The 20,058-nt window shown below is 52.3% G+C and overlaps 1 protein-coding gene across 3 annotated transcripts in view; it reads left to right on the top strand.

Annotated features, from left to right (window-relative positions):
• The window catches only part of SULF2 (sulfatase 2), a 128,707-nt gene that overhangs the window by 91,455 nt on the left and 17,194 nt on the right, over positions 1 to 20,058 (top strand). For all 3 annotated transcript variants that reach the window (XM_031656825.1, XM_031656827.1, XM_031656826.1), the window contains exons 5-10: positions 4,768 to 4,937; positions 10,498 to 10,648; positions 11,910 to 12,085; positions 16,241 to 16,369; positions 18,089 to 18,145; positions 18,598 to 18,727. In XM_031656825.1, the coding sequence (XP_031512685.1) occupies positions 4,768 to 4,937; positions 10,498 to 10,648; positions 11,910 to 12,085; positions 16,241 to 16,369; positions 18,089 to 18,145; positions 18,598 to 18,727 (813 nt within the window). The remainder of the gene's footprint in view (positions 1 to 4,767; positions 4,938 to 10,497; positions 10,649 to 11,909; positions 12,086 to 16,240; positions 16,370 to 18,088; positions 18,146 to 18,597; positions 18,728 to 20,058) is intronic.

The following is a 20,058-nucleotide window of genomic DNA, read 5'->3' as shown; positions in this document are numbered from 1 at the left end:
CATACTTGCTCTAAACCACTATGTATGCTTCTCATTAATAATTTTATCTGTGTGGGGGAAAAAAAGATGGACCTGACCCAAAAATACAAAGGCCTTGGCTGCAGGTCTGGATGTATGGCTTATTCGTTTGGGGACCTCACTTCCTTATCTGTAAAATGGGTATAATGTCCACTTGCGGAAGTTGCTGTGACGGTCAGCTGAGCTAAGATATTTCATAATACTAAGAGCATATGTTCATTCATTACGAGTTGTCTGGAGCCCGAGGAGCCGCTGCCACCCACACGCGCTGCCTTGGCCTTGGAGGGAAGCCCGGTGCTGAGTGCCCACTCGAGGGAAACACACTTTTGCCTGGGGCTGAGGCTGGCGTCTCTGCAGACACTAGCTGCTCAGTCGGTGAAGCTTGTGGATGCCTGCAGGAATCACCTGGGGCTCAGAGGGTGCCTGCCAGAGGGAGCCAAATGCACCTCGGGGTCCCAGCTGTGGCTGCTCAGCCCTGTGGAGCTGCGCAGGCCAGGAGCTCCTGGGAAGAGCCTGACTCCTGGGCGCTGGGTTCTGGAAAACACGCCTGGGCCTGCGTGGCCCCCACCCGTCTCACCCTCCCGCTCGCAGCTCTGAATTTCAGAGTCCTTCCTCATGGCTCTCCCCAGGCACCCCAAACACAGTTTGCCCATATCTGAACTCGGCCTTTCACCCAGCCCAGGCCTTCTCTGTACCCTTCCCTCAACTGCCCAAACCAGAGACCAGCAGGGGTGGGGTCACCTGCCCCTCCCACCCCCCACGTCCACCCAGTGGCTGTGTCCTGGCTGCCACTGAGCGTCACTGGATGCCGCCCCTGCCACCCTGGCCCAGGCCCCCAGGTCTCTCCCTTAGATACCTGGGTGTGACTGAAGCCCTGTGGCTGGAGGGATGGGCAGCTCTTGTTGGCCCGCCTGGCACTAACTGCCTGCCAGTGGAGCAAGGTGGCAGCTTTAGAGGCAGGTGTGTCATGTGGCATTGTGGAGCCAGCAGAGGTCGGGGAAGACTCAGCCAAGGAGTGGCCACTGAGGAGGACAAATAAGGAGGGGAGCTCTCAGACATGGAGAAAATCTGCCTCGCCACCAAGACAGTCCTGATTCTTAGTTGAATGGTGACAGAGAGCTGGCTGTGCACAGGACACTGTGGCAAGAGCTTCACATCTATTAGAGCTTTAACCCTCCTGTCAGCCTCGAGAGGCAGGTACGGTAATCACCCCACACACACTTCCAAACATGAGACTCTGGGAGCCCCTGACCTACCCTCCTGGCTCTCATTCCTCCCCTGGCCTGAGCCATTCCCTGGAGGTAGCCAATATCCTGGAGCTTCTTCCCACACGTACCTTTATTATTTCATCCCATATGCAGATGTCTCAAACAATGTACAATGCTGTGTGTGTGTCCTTAGACTTTTCATGAATGATACCATATACAGATCCTTCCACAACCTGCTTTTCTCACCCAATATAACGTTGTAAGATTTATCCATGTTTGATCCGTGTTCATCCACGTAGCTCTGTTCTTTTTCACTGCTTTGTAATCCCATTGTGTATCTTCTCCTAGGAATGGAGGTTAATGGTAGCTTTATTTTTAAAAAAGTTTAACCACAGCCAAACAGGCATATAGTTCTAGGATGAAGTAGTGAAGATGAGTCTGTTATGAAGACCAATGGTGGCTTCCCACCCCACCCCAGCCCACTGACGGGTGGCAGCAAGTGTCTACTACTGGCGGTTCCACCTCGTTCTCATGCCATTTCTTGATTTGACCCCTTCAGGCCCTGACTGTTGATGTCAGGGTACAGAGCTTTGCACCATTTTTAGATCCACTGTAAGTTACCTTTGTCATTTTAAGAACTTTTCTAATACCTTTAGATCGTGTTCCAAAACTATAGCAGCAGCTCTTTGATTTATGTAACATGTATTATTTTTATGTAATACATTCTATAGAGCCCCCTTATAAAATTGTTTTTACTCCCCAAAATTAATCCATAAACAATATTTAAGGACCAATATATAAAGTAGCAAGTAACTTTCTCTGCTTCTCTCCTCTTCCCAGTCTTCAATCAGCATTTTGATATCCTTCCAGATTTTTCCTTGATGCTCAAAAATACATGAGGTTAGAGTTTGGTTTCTCCTCTTCACCCTCCCTTCCCTCTGCCCGCACAAAAAAAATAGAATGTTTCTGGGTTTGACTCTGTTGCTTGCTCTTAGCCTTAACCATGTGTCTTGGACAACTTTACACATCCCTTTTTAATGTCTGCACAGCATTGCATAGTATGGAAGCAATGCCACCAGGTGTGTTGGCTCATGCCTTAATACCTACACTTTGGGAGGCTGAGGCAGGAGGACTGCTTGAGATCAGGAGTTGGAGATCAGCCTGGGCAACCACTTGCTAGCTGTATCTACTTGGGCTAACCACTGTTAGATACTCAAGACTGTCTGTAGAGACCCTGTCTCTACAAAATAAGAATAAAAATGAAAAATTAGCTGAGTGTGGTGGCACGTGCCTGTAGTCCTAGCTACTCAGAAGGTTGAGGCAGGAGGATCACTTGAGCTGAGGACCTCAGGGTTACACTGAGCTATGATTGTGCCACTGCACTCCATGTCTCCTGAGCGACAGAGCAAGACCCTGTCTCTAATATGTACTTGTGTGTATAATATATATACATGTATACTATTAAACATATATCCTCCTGCTGGTCACTGCAATGTTTTTGTTTTATAAACAATATTGCAGTGGCCATTCTTGTGCATATGGATATAGTGGATGAGTGTACCTGAAAGAGTGTCTGTAGATGTGTGAATACATCATAGTATATGTATATATGTTGTATACTTCAGGGTGGAAGCTGTAGCCACCTCTTCACCTTTTTTTCAGGAAAATAATCACTTTTTTAAAGTAATTGTTTTGGGCAGAGCTGCTTTCTAGCAGAGGGTATGTTTCAATAACTCATTACCTTCAAGAAAGATTAGCAGCTAAATATTTACTAAATTCAGGAAGAGTTGTATGGGTGCTATGGCTTATGTCTGTAATCCCAGCACTTTGGGAGGCCAAGGTGGGAGGATCACTTGAGCCTGGGAGATGGAAGCTGCAGTGAGCCATGATTTCACCACTGCACTCCAGTCTAGGCAACGGAGCAAGACCCTGACCAAAAAAAAAAAAAAATTAAGAGTTTAGGCAAAGCTCAACTTCTTAGCTGAGCTTTTAAAGCCTCCAGTTCTGGCTATTTACTTTTTCTCCAACTCTTCTCTCCTCTTGCCCAATATGTAAGTCAGTTCCTTATTTTCCTAGAGACATTACTGCATCCCCATCCCTTTTTTTTTTTTTTTTTTTTGTGCTGCTCCTTATATCATTTCTGCATTTTACCCTCTTTCCAAGGAACCAGTTGCCATCTGCCCTCTTTTCTATTTTTAGGACACATGGCAAGCACATTCCTGCCTCAGAGCCCTGTTATCTCTGCCTGGAACTCTTCCCTGGATCAGTGATTCTCAATCCTGAATACCCATTAGAATCCCCGGGGAGTTTTTTAAAAGTCTGATACCTGAGCCAAACCACAGGCCAATCCAACCAGAATCTCTGGGGGTGGGCCCAGGTATCAGTAAGCTCTCCAGGGGATTCCAGCAAAATCCAGTGACATATATCTTCCTATGCCCAGCTCCTTCTTATCATTCAGGTCTCAACTCAAATGTCACCTCCTCAGAGAGGACCTCCCTGACTGCGCCAGCTAAAATATGCCCCTCATCTCAGCTCCCAGTTACTCTTTGTTACATTTCTCTGTTTTATTATATTTCCTTCATCTGTCACACCTTTTAACTACCTTGGCTCTTTATTTATACACGTGTCTACTCCTGCCCCACTGTAGGCACCCCAGGAACTTAGGGATATACCCACCCTGCATGACAGTGTCCCCAGAGCCTTGAAAAAACTTCAGACTTATGAGCCAAGACTCTGTAGTGCTGGGTCCAACATTTACTAGCTGTGTGCCATTGGGCAATTTACTTAGCTTCTCTGTGCCTTAATTTCCTGTTCTGGTAAATAAGGATTAACATCATACCTACTTTCTATAGTTATGTCAGAATTCAGTGAGCAAATACAGGTAAACACAGAACAGTCCTTGGCACGTCGTAAGCACTCAATAGTGTTAGCTATTATTCTTTTAATATCTTTTTTTTTTTTTTTTTTTTTTTTTTTTTGAGTCAGCACCCAGGCTGGAGTGCAATCATGCAGTCTTGGCTCACTGCAGCTTCCACCTCCTATGTTCAAGTGATTCTCTTGCCTCAGCCTTCTGAGTAGCTGGGCTACAGGTGCTCACCACCACGCCTGGCTAATTTTTGTATTTTTAGTAGAGATGGGGTTTCACCATATTGGCCAGGCTGGTCTCAAACTGACCTCAGGTGATCCACCCACCTCAGCCTCCCAAAGTGCTGGAATCACAGGTGTGAGCCATCCCACCCAGCCTATTCTTTTAATATCTATCTTGAATGATATATTGCAATTCCTGCCCTGTTATCTCTACCCACTTCTCTGCTTTATCTCCAATGAGCTTAGCACCATTTGCATCATTTGTCTGGCATTTCATTTATTTTACTTGCTTATTTCTTGTCTGTCTCCTCCCTAGAATGTCAGCTGCACAAGGGCAGAAATTGTTTTGTTCACTGTTGTGTCCCCAGTGCCTAGCACGGTGCCTGGCATGTAGCAGACACCAGTATGAATACCTGGCTCCTCACCTGTTCTCCTTTCTCTCCTCACCCCCCAGGATTACCTCACAGACCTCATCACCAACGACAGCGTGAGCTTCTTCCGCACATCCAAGAAGATGTACCCACACAGGCCAGTCCTCATGGTCATCAGCCATGCAGCCCCCCACGGTCCTGAGGATTCAGCCCCACAATATTCACGCCTCTTCCCCAATGCATCTCAGCACATGTAAGCCTCAGCACTCTGCCTGCCAGAGGCACTGCTTAGCATGAAGGGGGAGGGTCAGGCTTTAGCAACAGTACTGTCACCACCGTGACTTCACTCTGCCTTCTCTCTAATCCTCCTGGTTGAAAGACCCCAAGAACATGCTGCTTGTCCACGGTGAAACTGGGATGCAACTCCGGACAGCTTGGCCGACAGACCAAGGCAGGATAATTTTTAACTTGGGATACATGGCCTCCCACCAAGAGGTCTGTGGATGGAACTGCGTAGAATAGGTTTCCATTTAATGCCATGTGTATTTTATTTAAGACATCTAAAAACATTCTTTTGAGTAATGGGTCTATAGTTTTACCAGACTAATTATTTGCCACCATTTATTGAGCCATGGGCTATGTAGCAGGTGCTGTGCTAAGCCCTTCGCATTGTGTCCAGTCCCTGAATACTCACAATGACCCTTGGTGTACCAGTTATCTATTGCCATGTGACAAATCATCCCAGAATCTAGCAGCTTAAAACAACAAACACAAATTATCTCATGGTGTCTGTGAGTCAGGAATCTGGGAGTGGCTCTTCTGAGCTCCTGGCCCAGGGTCTCCCGAAGTTGCAGTCAAGGTGTCAGCTGGGGCTGCAGTCACCTGAGGCTTGACTGGGGCTCAGTCCCATGGCTGGGCCTTGCCACATGAGCCTCTGTCCATAGGATGTTTGAGTGTCCTCACAGCATGATAACTGGCCTTGCCCACGGCAGATGATCAGAGAGTGAGGCCAAGAGGGAAGCCGCAGTGTCTTTTACAACCTAATCTTGGAAGTGGCACCATCACTCTGCCACATTCTATTGGTCACACAGACCAGTCCTCCTACAACATGGGAGAGTCTGCGCAGGAGTGTGAAGGCCAGGAAGTGGGGATCATCGAGGGCCATCTTGGAGGCTGCCTGTCACACTTGATGTTCCCATTTTACAGATGAACAAACTGAGGCACAGAGAGGTGAGGTAACTTACCTGAGGTCACCCAGCTCTAAGTGGCAGAGCCAGGATTCAAATCCAGCCCCTACTTCTGCTTCCCATGCCTCTGCCCACCCCTGCAGGCCTCCATCCAGCTGGCTGGGAAACTTCCTGGAAAGTTCTCCTGCTTCTCTCTGCCTCAGACCACTCCCTGCTTAGTGGTAACTCAGCAGCCCTTGCTGTGACATTCTGGGGCCTCAAGGATGGGGCGGTTTGGAATCTGCCTGAATATTCAGGTTGTTTAGCTTCATTACAATCGGAATACATTGCCCTCCTCAAGCCCCTCCTGTGATTACTTTTTGACAGCCCTCGAAGCAGCTCAGAGAGGGTATGAAAGGCGCTGTTCACCTTCCCATCCCGGTCTCTGGGAAGGAGGCTTTGACAGATGATGATGAGCTGGGTCCCAGGGGCTGCAGCATTGCTTCTGTGCACATCTGTCTGGCTCCCCCTCCAAACCCAAGCCCACTCCTCTCCACCCAAGCAGGCCAGCCTCCCTCAGCAGCTGGCACCCTGCCCCATCCCCACTTAGAACTCATCCCTGCAGGGGATGGAGGCCACTCAGCCCTGTCTAAGGGAGAAGCCGTGGGTGGGGGAAGGGACGCTTTGCTTTGGCAGCATCTCTAAAAGAGGTGCCAGCTTCACCCCAAGCAGCAGCGAGCGGCGCCGGAATTTTGTGGTGGAATTGTTTGACATTGCCTGTTGGTTTATTTTGCCTTTGAAATGAAAATTACAGAAATTGAAAACGAGCACTGTCTGCTCTTATATGGAGAAACCCCCTTTGCCTTCTCAGGGGCATGTTTGGAAGGCTCTGTTATCTCTGGGGTATAATCATTTCCAGAAGAAACCAAAAAAAGAGAAAGTTCTGCAACTAGGATGTTTAATGATGACAGTCAAGACGGGGTGGGCGGGGGACAGAGCCGGGGCACAAGGTTAGAGCACTGGATCTTTCTGTCAGGCGTCTCCTATCCCATCTCTCCCCTAGAAAGCTGGCACATGCCCTGTCCTGGCACAGGCCTTATGGATTCTGTCAAAAGTTGGTAGGTGGTGGTACCATCCACCCCACAGACCCCAGGGCCCTGCACCCTCCCCATGCACCCTCACACACAGTCACATACATATGGACACACACAGAGACATGCAAATACACACAAGCACACAGAGGCATACCACACAAGCAGACACACATGCAATGAAACACACACAGTCCTGGGCAACTTAGTGAGACACTGTCTCTACAGAAAATTTAAAATTAGCCAGGGGTGGTGGTGCACGCTTGTAGTCCCAGCTACTGGAAAGGCTGAGGTGGAGGGATCGCTTGAGCCTGAGAGGTCAAGGCTGCAGTGAGCTATGATTGTGCCAGTGCACTCCAGCCTGAGTGACAGAGTGAGACCCTGTCTCTAAAAAAAAAAGAAACATACACACATGCAGACACACACAGAAATACACAGTTACAGACACACACACAGACATACACACGTGCAAACGCAGACATAGGCAGAAATACAAAGATACACACAGGCAGGCCCACAGACACAGCCCACCAGCCCTCAGAGCTTCCCTGCGAAGGGCGCTGATTGTGGCTTCAAGGGCTTTGGGGCGGGGGGTGTCGGGGCTGCTGCTGAAGGCCGCAGACACACAGTGGAGGGGCTGTGAGGACACCACCATCTTTCACCGTTTCCCCAGCAGAAGGGAAGGGGATGTTCTCCTTCATGCCCTTTCGTGAACGCACCAGACATTCCTGAGATGCTGGAGGAGTGAAGTTTTCAGATCTTTGTTGAACGGGCAGCTGAGCCCATGGGAAGATGCCGACATCCTCCCTTGTGGAGCCTGGCTTGACACAGGCGACCGGCAAGCTGGCGCTGACCCCAAGCTCCACCCGGCTTTGCTGCCTTCTGGCCTCAGTGTCCTTCTCCAAAAGCTCTGTCTCAGAGCTGGGGCTGCAGAAATCGTCATCCTCTGAACAAACTCACCCCTCACTGTTCTCAAGGGCTGACATCAGCCTGACTTCTCTTGGATTCAGGGATGATTGCTGAAAATTGCATCCTGGAATCCAGGCCCTTGGGCCTGCGGGACCAATTTTCCCACACGCTGGGCTGTGTGGGACAGAGAACATCTGTCCATCTGCTGCCCCCAGCAGCCTCCTTTCAGTTCCTTGGTGGGACAGATCTGAGAGGGGAGCTGAGCTCGTTCCTGGGAACGTTCTACATGGCAGTCAGGCCCTGAGACGGCAGAGCCAGCCCGCAGAGGAGCCTGGCCGTTCTGTAATGAAAGGAATGTGGGCCCTGATGGATTTAGTGGCGGGAGGCTGCAGATCAGCCAGGGGCTCAGAAAACCGAGTCCAGGGGAGCCTTGGAGACAGTGACTCACCTCCCGCCTTACATAGCAATGGTGTCCACAGCTGCCAAGCTACCCCAGCGGCAGCGTCACATTGTCTGCCCGGGACGATCACGATATTTGAGACGCTGCTGAAGTCCCGACGAGCCAGGTCGGAGGGAGACATGTCTGTGTCCCTCTGACCAGGCTCGTTTTTCCTCTTCTTCTTCGTGGGAGCTCCTTGCCCCCGGAACACCCCCTGTGAAAAGCGGTGGAAACTCAACCTTTACTTCAGCCTTGACTGAGAAGGGGAGCCAGATTTGCAGGGAACCTGGCCTTCAAGAACCGTCAGACCCAGGGCGAGGAAGCCCACTTTTTGTGAGGCCTTAAACAGTGCTTCCTGTCAATGGTGCACCCCACCCAGGAGACCCCCACATGCTGCGGTTTTCAGTAGCTCAGATCCGGGGGCCCGGCATAAACCGAGGTGACAAGGAGGTGCTTTTGGTTTGCTCACAGTGATTCCTCTGGTTTTGGTTTAATCTTCCATTGACTAACCAGGAAGCAGAGAGGGTCAGAGAAGTTTGGGGACCTGCCCACTGTCTCACGGAGTGAGTGACAGACCCAGTGTACCTGACTTCTGCCGTGGAGTCACCTGTGATTACTAATGACAAAGGGATACACCAGTGATAACCTCTCGCGAGCAGTCATCACGCACTGGCCATGGTTAGAAGGGCTCCCCTTACAGCCTCTCCCTCAGGGCTCACAGCCATCCTGGGAACTGGCACTGTCTATATTCTCCTTGGGTAGGAAGTGAGGGAACTGATGCCTTGGGAGGGAACTAACTGGCCAAAGACAGAACTGGGCTTCAAACCCCAGCAGCTGGTATGGGCCACCACTGCTGTGATATCATCATAGATACCTGCCTGGGGTCCCTCCATCCCTCATGTCACAGGTGCTCAGACAGAACTTTGCCCCACACACTCCTGCTGCAAGATTAAGCAGCATGCCAGGCGCAGTGGTTCATGCTTGTAATGCCAAAACTTTGGGAGGCCGAGGAGGGTGGATCACCTGAGGTCAGGAGTTAAAGACCAGCCTGGCCAACATGGCAAAACCCATCTCTGCTAAAACTACAAGAATTAGCCAGGTGTGGTGGCACATGCCTGTAGTCCCAGCTACTAAAGAGGCTGAGGCAGGAGAATCACTTGAACCCAGGAGGCGAAGGCTGCAGTGAGCTGAGATCCCACCACTGCACTCCAGCCTGGACGACAGCGAGACTCCATTTCAGAAAAGAAGGAGGCCGGGCGCGGTGGCTCACGCCTATAATCCCAGCACTTTGGGAGGCCAAGACAGTCAGATCACGAGGTCAGGAGATGAGACCATCCTGGCTAACACAGTGAAACCCCATTTCTACTAAAAATACAAAAACAGTCGTGGTGGCAGGCGCCTGTAGTCCCAGCTACTTGGGAGGCTGAGGCGGGAGAATCGCTTGAACCAGGAGGTAGAGGTTGCAGTGAGCTGAGATTGCGCCACTGCACTCCAGCCTGAGTGACAGAGCGAGACTCCGTCTCAAAAAGTAAAAGAAGAGAAAAAAAGTAAAAGAAGAGGGGCGTGTCCCAAATGTACACATTCAGGTGCCTTCCTCACAATTCTGGCCTTACACATATAACTATAACTTATTTAATTTTTAAATCAATTTCTATTACTTCAAACTAAAATCTATTGCAAACGGATATTCTGTGGTCCTACCTTAACCACAATAACTGCCACCTGCCATTCCCCAAAGGTAACTGCCATCTACCAAAAATAGGTCCAAGGCACACAAAGCAATGTTACGGAATTCGAGTTGGGTGCTGGTTCCTGATGAAGGCTCTGAACTCGACTGTCTTCCCTTTTTTTCAAAAGGGAGATGAGCAAAGTCTAGAGAGGTGTTAAAGAAACACTAGCACCAAACTGAGACTTTGCCCTGAGAGAACCGACAAGGGACTGGCTGTCTCACTTTGTCGCTCAAGATCACTGAATGCTGTGCCTCTTAGGAGCTTCCCACATGCACACTTCACATGTGCAGAAACGCTGAAACAGGGTTTGGATAAGACCCTGACATGCCAATGTCCCCTTTCCCACCAGGGCAGCACAGCTGGCCCTGGGCTGCAGACACAGCACAGGGTGGCTGCTGACCCGGGCGGATCTGATAGGGGCCAGGCTGGGTCCAGGCTGTCCCTGGCTTTGACTGATGCGTATGTCCTTGCCCACCAGCACGCCAAGCTACAACTACGCGCCCAACCCGGACAAACACTGGATCATGCGCTACACGGGGCCCATGAAGCCCATCCACATGGAATTCACCAACATACTCCAGCGGAAGCGCTTGCAGACCCTCATGTCGGTGGACGACTCCATGGAGACGGTAGGCGCCCACTGCATGCCTCTTGGTGGGCGTGGCTCTGAACCCCCAGCCAGGCCAGGGCCAGAACCTCCTGGCCCTTCAGGGTTTTCCTGGAGGAATGGAAATCAAAGGCAGAATGAAGAGACCGCATGCTAGACCTGGGGAGCAGCTTGGAGCGATCCAGACAAAAGCCTCTTCCTTCATGAAACATATTCTAGATCCGTGCTGCCCAGTACGGTAACCATGTATGCTAGTTATATTATTTTCCTGCTATTTACATTTGTGAATACCTTTATTGGGATGTAGTTCACATACCATACAATTCCTCCCATTAAAGTGTGCAATTCTGTGGTTTTAATACACCCAGAGTTGTATAACCATCGCCACATCCATGTGAGGACATTTTTCTTACCCCAGAAAGAAACCTCACAGCCCTTAGTCACCACCCACTAAATCTCCCTCACCCCCAGCCCCAGACAACTGATGATCTCTTTTCTGTCTATAGATTTGGTGTTCTGCACATTTCCTATAAATGGAAGCGTACACGCTGAGGCCTCTGTGCCCGGTGCCTTTCTTTCACTTAGCGCCATGTGTTCCAGCTTCACCCCTGGTATCCCATGAATCCGTCCCCCTCATTCCCTGTTATTGCTGAATAGTACCCCGTTGTATGGGTATTGTCACATTTTATTTAGCCATGGCTATTTAAACTGAATACAGTAACATTATAAAGTCAGTTCTTCTGTCACACAAGCCTCATTTCACGTGCTCAGTAGGTTCGTGCATCTGGAGGCCACCGTATCGGACAGTGCAGACATTTACACGGCCACCAGTGCAGAAAGTTCTGCCACACGGCGCCCTTCCAGATGGCAAGCTCCTGCCACAGGCTGCAGCCCAAGTTTCACTCATTTCATTCATTCACCCGATAGCATTTATTGAGTGCCAGTGTACGTGAAATACAGCAAGCAGGGAACAAAATGACAAAAGTTTCTGCCCTAATGGAGGCAGCATGGCATGCCAAGGCAGGGACACCGACGATCCACAGATAAGCAAAAGAGATGGAGGCCGAGAAGGGCTGTGAAGAACCGTGGAGGAGAGGGCGGGCCAGGGAGTGACGGGAGGCAGGAAGGTGCAGTGACAAAGGGGACAGCCCCTGGGAACGTTAAGCGAAGACCTGAAGCAGGGGAAAGATGGGAACTGAGATCTCAAGCCCCTGGGACGCCAGGTCGGAGACAGGCCAGGCACCTGGTCCCCACTGCCCCTTGCCTCCTCGCCTGTGTTGCAGATTTACAACATGCTGGTTGAGACGGGCGAGCTGGACAACACGTACATCGTGTACACCGCCGACCACGGCTACCACATCGGCCAGTTTGGCCTGGTCAAAGGGAAATCCATGCCGTACGAGTTTGACATCAGGGTCCCGTTCTATGTGAGGGGCCCCAACGTGGAAGCTGGCTCTCTGTAAGTATGTCATCCCCCAGGGATCCAGGGGGCCCCTGGGCCCAGCTCAGGGCTGCAACCGTGCAGCCCAAACCCAAGCCACACCCTGGGTGGCACACAGTTCTGACAGATGAACCCCAGGGCCAACGGAAAGCAATTATGTCATGCATTTTATACCCCTCTGCTGGGGAAGGAGAGGCCAGGGCCGTGAGCACCTGTGGAAACAGATTGTTTGTGGTGTGGCTGTATGCCAGGAAATCCAGGGAGCTGGGCTGTATGCATGTGTGCGCGCACACGCGTGTCACCAGCAGGTGGGAATGGTGCTTGGATTTCTGTTCTGGGCTGGGCAGCCATTGGGCCTGGAGGTTGTCAGGGAGGAATCCCGGACCTCAGCACAGGCAGCTGGTTGTCAGCTGGGATCAGCTGAGCCAGCTCCGGGCAGCAGCACAAAGGGAAATGCTTTTCCCCTCCCATCCTTCCTGGAGGACCACGTGGGCCGCAGCCCTCAGCCAGCAATTCTCCTTGGGTTAACCTTTGAGATGACACGTTCTGGCAGCAAACATGCTGTGTCTGGGGCAGGGGAGCGGACAGGCCGCTGTTCATGGCAGCAGCCTCCTTGGATCGGCTGGGATATTATGGAGACTGGCTCAAATGGGGTTTTTGAAAAGCAGATGTGTTGCTATTAAGACTCTCATTTGGTCTGACTTCTGCCCATGCCCAGATGTGGGAACACACACCCAGCACTCACACAGGGCTGGCTGCAGAATTCCTTCATAAGAGGCATTGACAGTGCAGTGTGGAATTCCAGACTGACATGTTCCCACTGCCTTGGACATTTTGTGAGAATTCCAGGAGGCAGGCTGCATGAGTTCAAGCCCAGAGAAAGTGATGACTGTCTGTTGACCTTATCAGATCATGCCCGTCTTTGGCTCTCAGCACCTCCCCCCCCCCGCCGGAATAAGAGCTGTAATAACGAAAGCCCACGCGTATGGAGTGTCTACTCTTCAGGGCCTGGTCTAAGAACTACATAATGATTCACTGCAGGCCGGGCCCTGTGGCTCACGCCTGTAATCCCAGCACTTTGGGAGGCCCAGGTGGGCAGATCATTTGAGGTCAAGAGTTCGAGACCAGCCTGGCCAACTTGGTGAAACCCTACCTCTACTAAAAATACAAAAATTAGCTGGACATGGTGGCGTACACCTGTAATCCCAGCACCCAGGAGGCTGAGGCGGGAGAATTGCTTGAACCCGGGAGGCGGAGGTTGCAGTGAGCCAAGATCATGCCACTGCACTCCAGGCTGGGCGACAGTGAGACTCCATCTCAAAAAAAATTAATAATAATTCATTGCAGCATCACAACAGCCCTGTGACGTGGATGCACATAGTGGCCCCGTTTTACACCCAAGGCCACTGAGGCACAGAGAGGTTAAGTTGCCTGAGGTGACAGAGCAAGTAAGGGAAGGGGCTGGGGCTTGAAGCCAGGCAGTGTCTATTCCCATGTGCCACACCTCTCAGAAACCTCGAACCATCCCTGAGAACAGAAAGCATCTGACCCACTGAGGGCTCTACAAACACTGACACTGGGAGTTTGGTCAGCCTTGGCATCTGTGATCTGACTCATAGGACCCAAAACCACATCCCACATGGTCAAGAAAAAGAGAGTGCTCATGTCAGGTTTGGGACCAAAGACACACAGTATCTGTCAGCCAGGACTCCTTTGGTTGCAAGCAGAAACAACCTTTGAACCAGATAAAGCGTATAAGATAAAAAAGAACGCAGTAACTATAGTTGCTGAAAAATCCATGCACAGCTCCAGCCTCAGGCATGGCTGGATCCAGCAGTCTTATAATGCCACCAGGAAGCTCTCATTTCTTAACTCTCAATCCCACTTCCGCTGAATTGGCTTCATTCTCAGGCGGGTTTTTCTCCTTATGGCAGAGTCAGCAGCTCCAGATTTTCAGCCATCCTGTTTAGGAAACCAAACTGCTTTGAACAGAAGACCTGAGGCTGACTCCCACTGGCCTGACTGAGGTCACGTGTCCTTCCCTGAACCAATCACTGTAGCCAGAGGTGACAGAAACTGTTGAGTGACCAGGCTGAGTGCATTGGGCAGTGGGCTCTGAATGGGGCCAGGTAGTTCCTACAGAATGAGAAGCTGCGACAGAGCAAGGCATGGGTGCTGGCCAGGAAAAGTGACTGCTGTCCTCCTTCCCCTGAGCCTGGGGGAGCAGGACCACTGGACAAGCTCAGCCCCGTCGGCTGCTGGTTGCTGGGTTGGGCAGAGTGCCCGTCGCTCAGCAGTCTTCCCAGCTCCCTCGCCTCTGGATTCAGTTGTAGCACCTCACACTTCGAGCCCCCCATGACACAGCTTTAGCCCATCTTCCCCAGCTGCACACATGCTTGGCAGCCTGCCCGATGTTCACAGGGCACTGGAATGGGGAGAAATGGGGGGTTAAAGATGACAGAAACCCCAGGACCCAGGCCCTGCCCCAGTCCCCAGGGGACTAGCAGGGAAGGCACTCAGGCGCTTTGATGGGTCTCTCCACCATTCAACAGGTCCTGGGGCCTGTGCTGTGCACACCCCTCAAGTCCCTTACCCTACATTGGGAATGTCAGCCAGAAACAGGAGCCAGGAGAGGTGGCTCATGCCTGTAATCCAGCATTTTGGGAGGCCGAGGTGGACGTATCACCTGAGGTCAGGAGCTTGAGAGTAGCCTGGCCAACGTGGTGAAACCCTGCCTCTACTAAAAGTACAAAAATTATGGGTGTGGTGGCACATGCCTGTAATCCCAGCTATTCGGGAGGCTGAGGTATGAGAATCGCTTGAACCCGGGAGGTACAGGTTGCAGTGAGCCGAGATCGTGCCACCACACTGCAGCCTGGGTGACAGAGCAAGACACCTCTCAAAAAAAAAAAAAAAAGAAACAGGAGCCGGGAAAGGTGGCAGATGTATGGAACTCACTTAGCCAGTATTTACTGAGTAGCTACTGTGTGTTCTAAGGGTGTAAGTCCTGGAGATACAGAAGTGACCACCTGAGCCAGCCTTCCTGCAGCTTAGAGTCTACCAGGGCAATAGACAATAAGCCAGAGAAATAAGTAAGATATATAGCATATGAGACGGTGATGGGTCTTCCGGAGAAAGATAAAGCAGGGAGGGCAGGGAGGGGTGCAATTCCAAATAGGGTCCTCAGGAGGGCCTTGTGTTGGGTATCTGTGCTGCAGAACAAACTGCCACAAACTCAGCAGCTTAAGACAACACATGTACAAACTCACGGTGTCTGAGGGTCAGAAGCCGGGACCCGGCCCTGCAGGGTCGTCTGCTTAGGCTGAAATCAAGGTGCCGGCCAGGGCTGCGGTCTCATCCAGAGGCGTGACTGGGGAGCACCCGCGTCCCTGCTCACGGGGCAGGTCAAATGCAAGCAGAGGACTTGAACCCATGCAGTCTGCCTCCCAAACTGCTCACCGTCCAGCTGCTGATTTAGAGGGGCTTGCTTCTTCAAAGTCAGCAAGGGGAGAAAGAGAGACCAGAGCAAGACCACTAGCAGGATAGAGTTGACTATCTCATAACACAACCACGGGAGTGACAGCCCATCACCTTCACGTCCCACTGGTTGGCAGCAGGTCCGGGTTGGTCCCCCAGGGACAGGGATCCCGGGGATCACTGAGGCCTGTCACGGGCCTCCTTGGTAATAGAGCAAAGAACTAAAGGGGTGAGGGATGGTGGCCCCTGATCTCCAGGGAAAGGACATTCCAGGCAGAGGGGACAGTAAAGAAGAAGGCCCTGAGGCTGGACTGTGCCTGGGCTGTCAAGGAACAGCAAGGAGCCAGTGTTTGCCCCAGAGATCCAGGTGAAGGGCTCGGGAAGGGCCAGGATTTGGGCTGGCTGTAAAGGCAGGTCGCCTTCACTCAGAAAGTAGGGACAGGGTGGGGCTGTCAGCTCACCGCATGGCATGTCTGAGACGCAGAAGCTAAGTGGGGGGCGAGCGCAGAGTGGGGATTTGGCTGAATCTGGGCTGCAGAGGGGAGCTGCTGAGGTTGAGGTGCCAGACTGCAGCTTCCATACCTGCAGATGTCAGCCCCCCACAAACTGCTGCCCACCTACCACCGCCCACCCCTCGAGCGAGGCTGAGGCACCACCACCCGAGTGGCTGAGTCCCCGATCTCCTGCCTCCCCCAGGAATCCCCACATCGTCCTCAACATTGACCTGGCCCCCACCATCCTGGACATTGCAGGCCTGGACATACCCGCGGATATGGACGGGAAATCCATCCTCAAGCTGCTGGACACGGAGCGGCCGGTGAATCGGTGAGGAAGGAGCAGGACAGGTGTGGGGGGCTGGGACATTGGGCTCCTGACCTGCAGGAACTCAGAGCAAAACCCTGTGGGTCTAGAACATGGGGTCTCCAAGGGTTGGGAGCTGGGGTTCTCAGGTCCCCCCAACCGCTTAGCTGCTGTGGGAGAGAAGCATTCCCCTCTCTGAGATTCTGTCTTCCCATCTGGAATGTGGCCAAGGTGACCAGTTGGGGACCTTCTCTGAACTAAAATTACACAAAGCTTGAAATGGTAGCAGCAGTGATCGTAGGAGTTGGTGCTAACTGCACAGCGATTGTGTGTGAGGCCCTGTTCTAAGTACTGTGCAGGGGATTCTAGGAGTTTGATTCTCACAGTAACCCAGCGAGGTGACGTTATCATCATCCCCATTTTGCCAGTTTGGAATCTGAATCCCAAAGCGATTGAGTGACTTGTCAGAGGTATCCCAGCAAGTCTGGATGTAGCTCTGGGAATTCAGATGCTGACTTACCACACCCCATAACTTTAATGCTGGAGGGTGTGATGGGAACATATTCCAGGTGTCAGAGTAGGAACCGTGAGGGTGAGCAAGTCAGACAGGTGGGAGGTGGGCTGAGTCAGGGCGGGGAGGCTGGTGTGGCCACAGCGACATCTGGTGGCCAGCACTCTAATAGCCACCAGGTTCCTGGCCTCCAGGTGCTACTTCAACTCCTGGCTTGCACCTCCAGCAGCGGAGCCCTTCCTCTGTGGTCTCCCAGAGGCTCCAGCCAGGCGAGCACTGTGTGCCCACATCTGGCTGCCCTGTAGGGGGACCGTGTCCATTGAGGCTCCTCCCCTGACTGTGAGGCCAGGCGAGCTGTAATGGTATAAAATGGATATGTTTGGGGACACTGGCCTGGGAGTCAGGACACCTGGGGGACAGGGGACAGGGTGGAGGCTTCTCCTCTCAGCTTCAGAGTCCCCATCTAGGAAATGGAAATGACCAGGTGGCACCGGATGAAACCCACAAATTACATACATGCAACTGCAAAGCACCAAAGAAGAAAATACCCCCACAACCCAATGCAGTGAACCCGACATCAAGACAACCACTGCGCCTGACGCTGAGCTCGAGACCCTGAACCACTGCGCCTGACGCTGAGCTCAACACAGAGCTCAAGACGCTGAACCACTGCGCCTGACGCTGAGCTCGAGACCCTGAACCACTGCGCCTGACGCTGAGCTCGAGACGCTGAACCACTGCGCCTGACGCTGAGCTCGAGACCCTGAACCACTGCGCCTGACGCTGAGCTCGAGACCCTGAACCACTGCGCCTGACGCTGAGCTCGAGACCCTGAACCACTGCGCCTGACGCTGAGCTCGAGACCATGAACCACTGCGCCTGACGCTGAGCTCGAGACAGAGCTCTTCCAGCTCCGGGAGTTGTTGGGCTTCCTGCGGGGGCGTGAGATGTGCGCGCGCACACACAGTTACTTGGGTGGGACTTGCAGTGACTTTGACCTGGGTCATTTCTGCCCTGTGTGCCTCCAGACCCGAGTCTCTGGGGAAGGGGTGGCTCAACTCAGGAGGGTGAGCAAGGCTCTCCAGTGCCCGGCTGGGCGCGCTCGCCACAATTGCTGTCCAGGCTGACTGTAAACCAAGGCCGACTCCTGGTGCCATCCCTGCTCCTGGGGAAATAGGGGGTCGTGGGAAGCCATCACATTGTTGAGAAGCAGGATCCGTGCTTTTTTCCAGGTTTCACTTGAAAAAGAAGATGAGGGTCTGGCGGGACTCTTTCCTGGTGGAGAGAGGGTGAGTGCCGGGTCCTGGCAGGGACACCCCTGCCCACCTCCCTCCCTCCGCCCAGGGCAGCAGGGAGAATCGGGCTATGATGGTGCCTTCCAACAGTGGCTCTGAAGTTGTGTCCAAAGGCCCCTAAACACAAAGCCCATTCACTGCTCCTATAGACGACACAGAATTGGGGTCTGAGGTCGCGCATACCCTTTTGGCATGTTTTGTCCAGCCTCTACAATGTCTTCAATTTATTTAAGTTATTGCCAACTCATGCGATTTGGGAAGTTTCTTATAAAATGCCAATCTTAAGTTTCCTAAACATCAGGAGACCCGGGCAGGGTGGCCCTGCGTCCTCCACTGTGAGGATAAGCCAAAGCCGAGGGGGCACCCCTCTAGGTGGGCACAGGTGCCTCCGGGGCTCCTCCAGAGCTGAGAGGCCGGCCCTGCGGCTCCTCCTCTCTGCCCCACAGCAAACTGCTACACAAGAGAGACAATGACAAGGTGGACGCCCAGGAGGAGAACTTTCTGCCCAAGTACCAGCGTGTGAAGGACCTGTGTCAGCGCGCTGAGTACCAGACGGCGTGTGAGCAGCTGGGACAGGTAAGAAGGCTCCCTTCCCTCCTGACCGCTCTCCCTCCTGACTGCAGCCAGCCCTGACCTGTGGGGCCCTGAGAGCCGCTGAGCCAGCAGGGCCAGGGCCTCCCAGCGGGTAGCCCTTTGCTGTCGTGTGATGCCCAAGATGCAGTTTGGTGATGCAGGATGATGCTCATGATAAGTGATTGATTTCTCAGCAGCCTTTGGACCCTGACCGTGTCAGAGGCCAAGTGTCCCATGAGTATGCTGTGTGCCCTTAGCACCTCTCTAGCCCTTGCCAACCCCTCTTGCACTGAGGCCCCCGCAGGAGTTAAATTAGTTTATTTTCACCGTGTTCACTTTGACAGTATTGTCTTTGTGACTGGTTTTCCTTTTACAGGAGTAATAAGACGTGGCTTTTTAAAATAAATATATGTAAGTTTTTAAAAAGTGAATTGGTTGCAAGAGAAATATTAAGGAAATTATGGCCAGGAACAGTCAGTGGCTCATGCCTGTGGTCCCAGCTACTCCAGAGCTGAGGCGGGAAGATGGCTTGAGCCCACATGTTGGAGGCTGCAGTGAGCTGTGATTGCGCCACTGCACTCCAGCTTGGGTGACAGAATAAGACCCTGTCCCTAAAAACATAAGAAAAAAGAAAATAATCTGGGAAGTATTCAGAGGTAGCAGAAACTGACATGCTGGGAAAGCCTAAATGAGGCTTTTCTGAGGCTGGAAGGCCAGGGCAGGCTTGGAGAAGGAGGGTCAGGGAAGGGGCAACCCCAGCCAGGCAGGGTGGAGAAGGCAGTGGACATGGTGAAGCTCTGCCTTGGCTGGCCCAAGGGGTGCCGGAGGTGTGTCCCTGTCTTGCCCGTCAAAGACTGGGACTTTGAGCTGGGGCTGGAGTTGCGTGCCTGTTCACCAGTGAGAAAAAGCAAAACCAGGGCCCTGGTATTGAAGGCCAAGGCCAGAGGTGGATGGGTTTCTGATGGTCTGCGTTTGAATGCCTCCATCTTATCAATGTACATAGAATTAGTACAGGCTCATACAGGCCTGACTGTGCCTCCTCACCCAGTGTGTGTAAACCACAGACCCCACTTAGTCACGGAATTAACCCGTATCTGCCACCAGGCAGGAGCTGTGGATTTCATCCCTCCGTTGTACAGCATGAATGCGTACCTCTGCTTGCCAGGCGCTGTCCTGGCGCAGGGCTACAGCCTTGAATATGCTCAACAGAAACTCCTGCCCTCCCAGAGCTGACGTTCTGGAGAGAGTTCAGCCTTGGCTTTGTACCGAGATCCCAGAAGGGGTTCTGATGTTAGTTCTGGGCTAAAAGAAATGAAATGAGGAGGCCAGGAAGC

This window comes from Papio anubis, chromosome 16 (genome assembly GCF_008728515.1).
Source record: "Papio anubis isolate 15944 chromosome 16, Panubis1.0, whole genome shotgun sequence".
NCBI lineage: Eukaryota > Metazoa > Chordata > Mammalia > Primates > Cercopithecidae > Papio > Papio anubis.
This window is presented reverse-complemented; position numbering and strand designations above follow the sequence as displayed.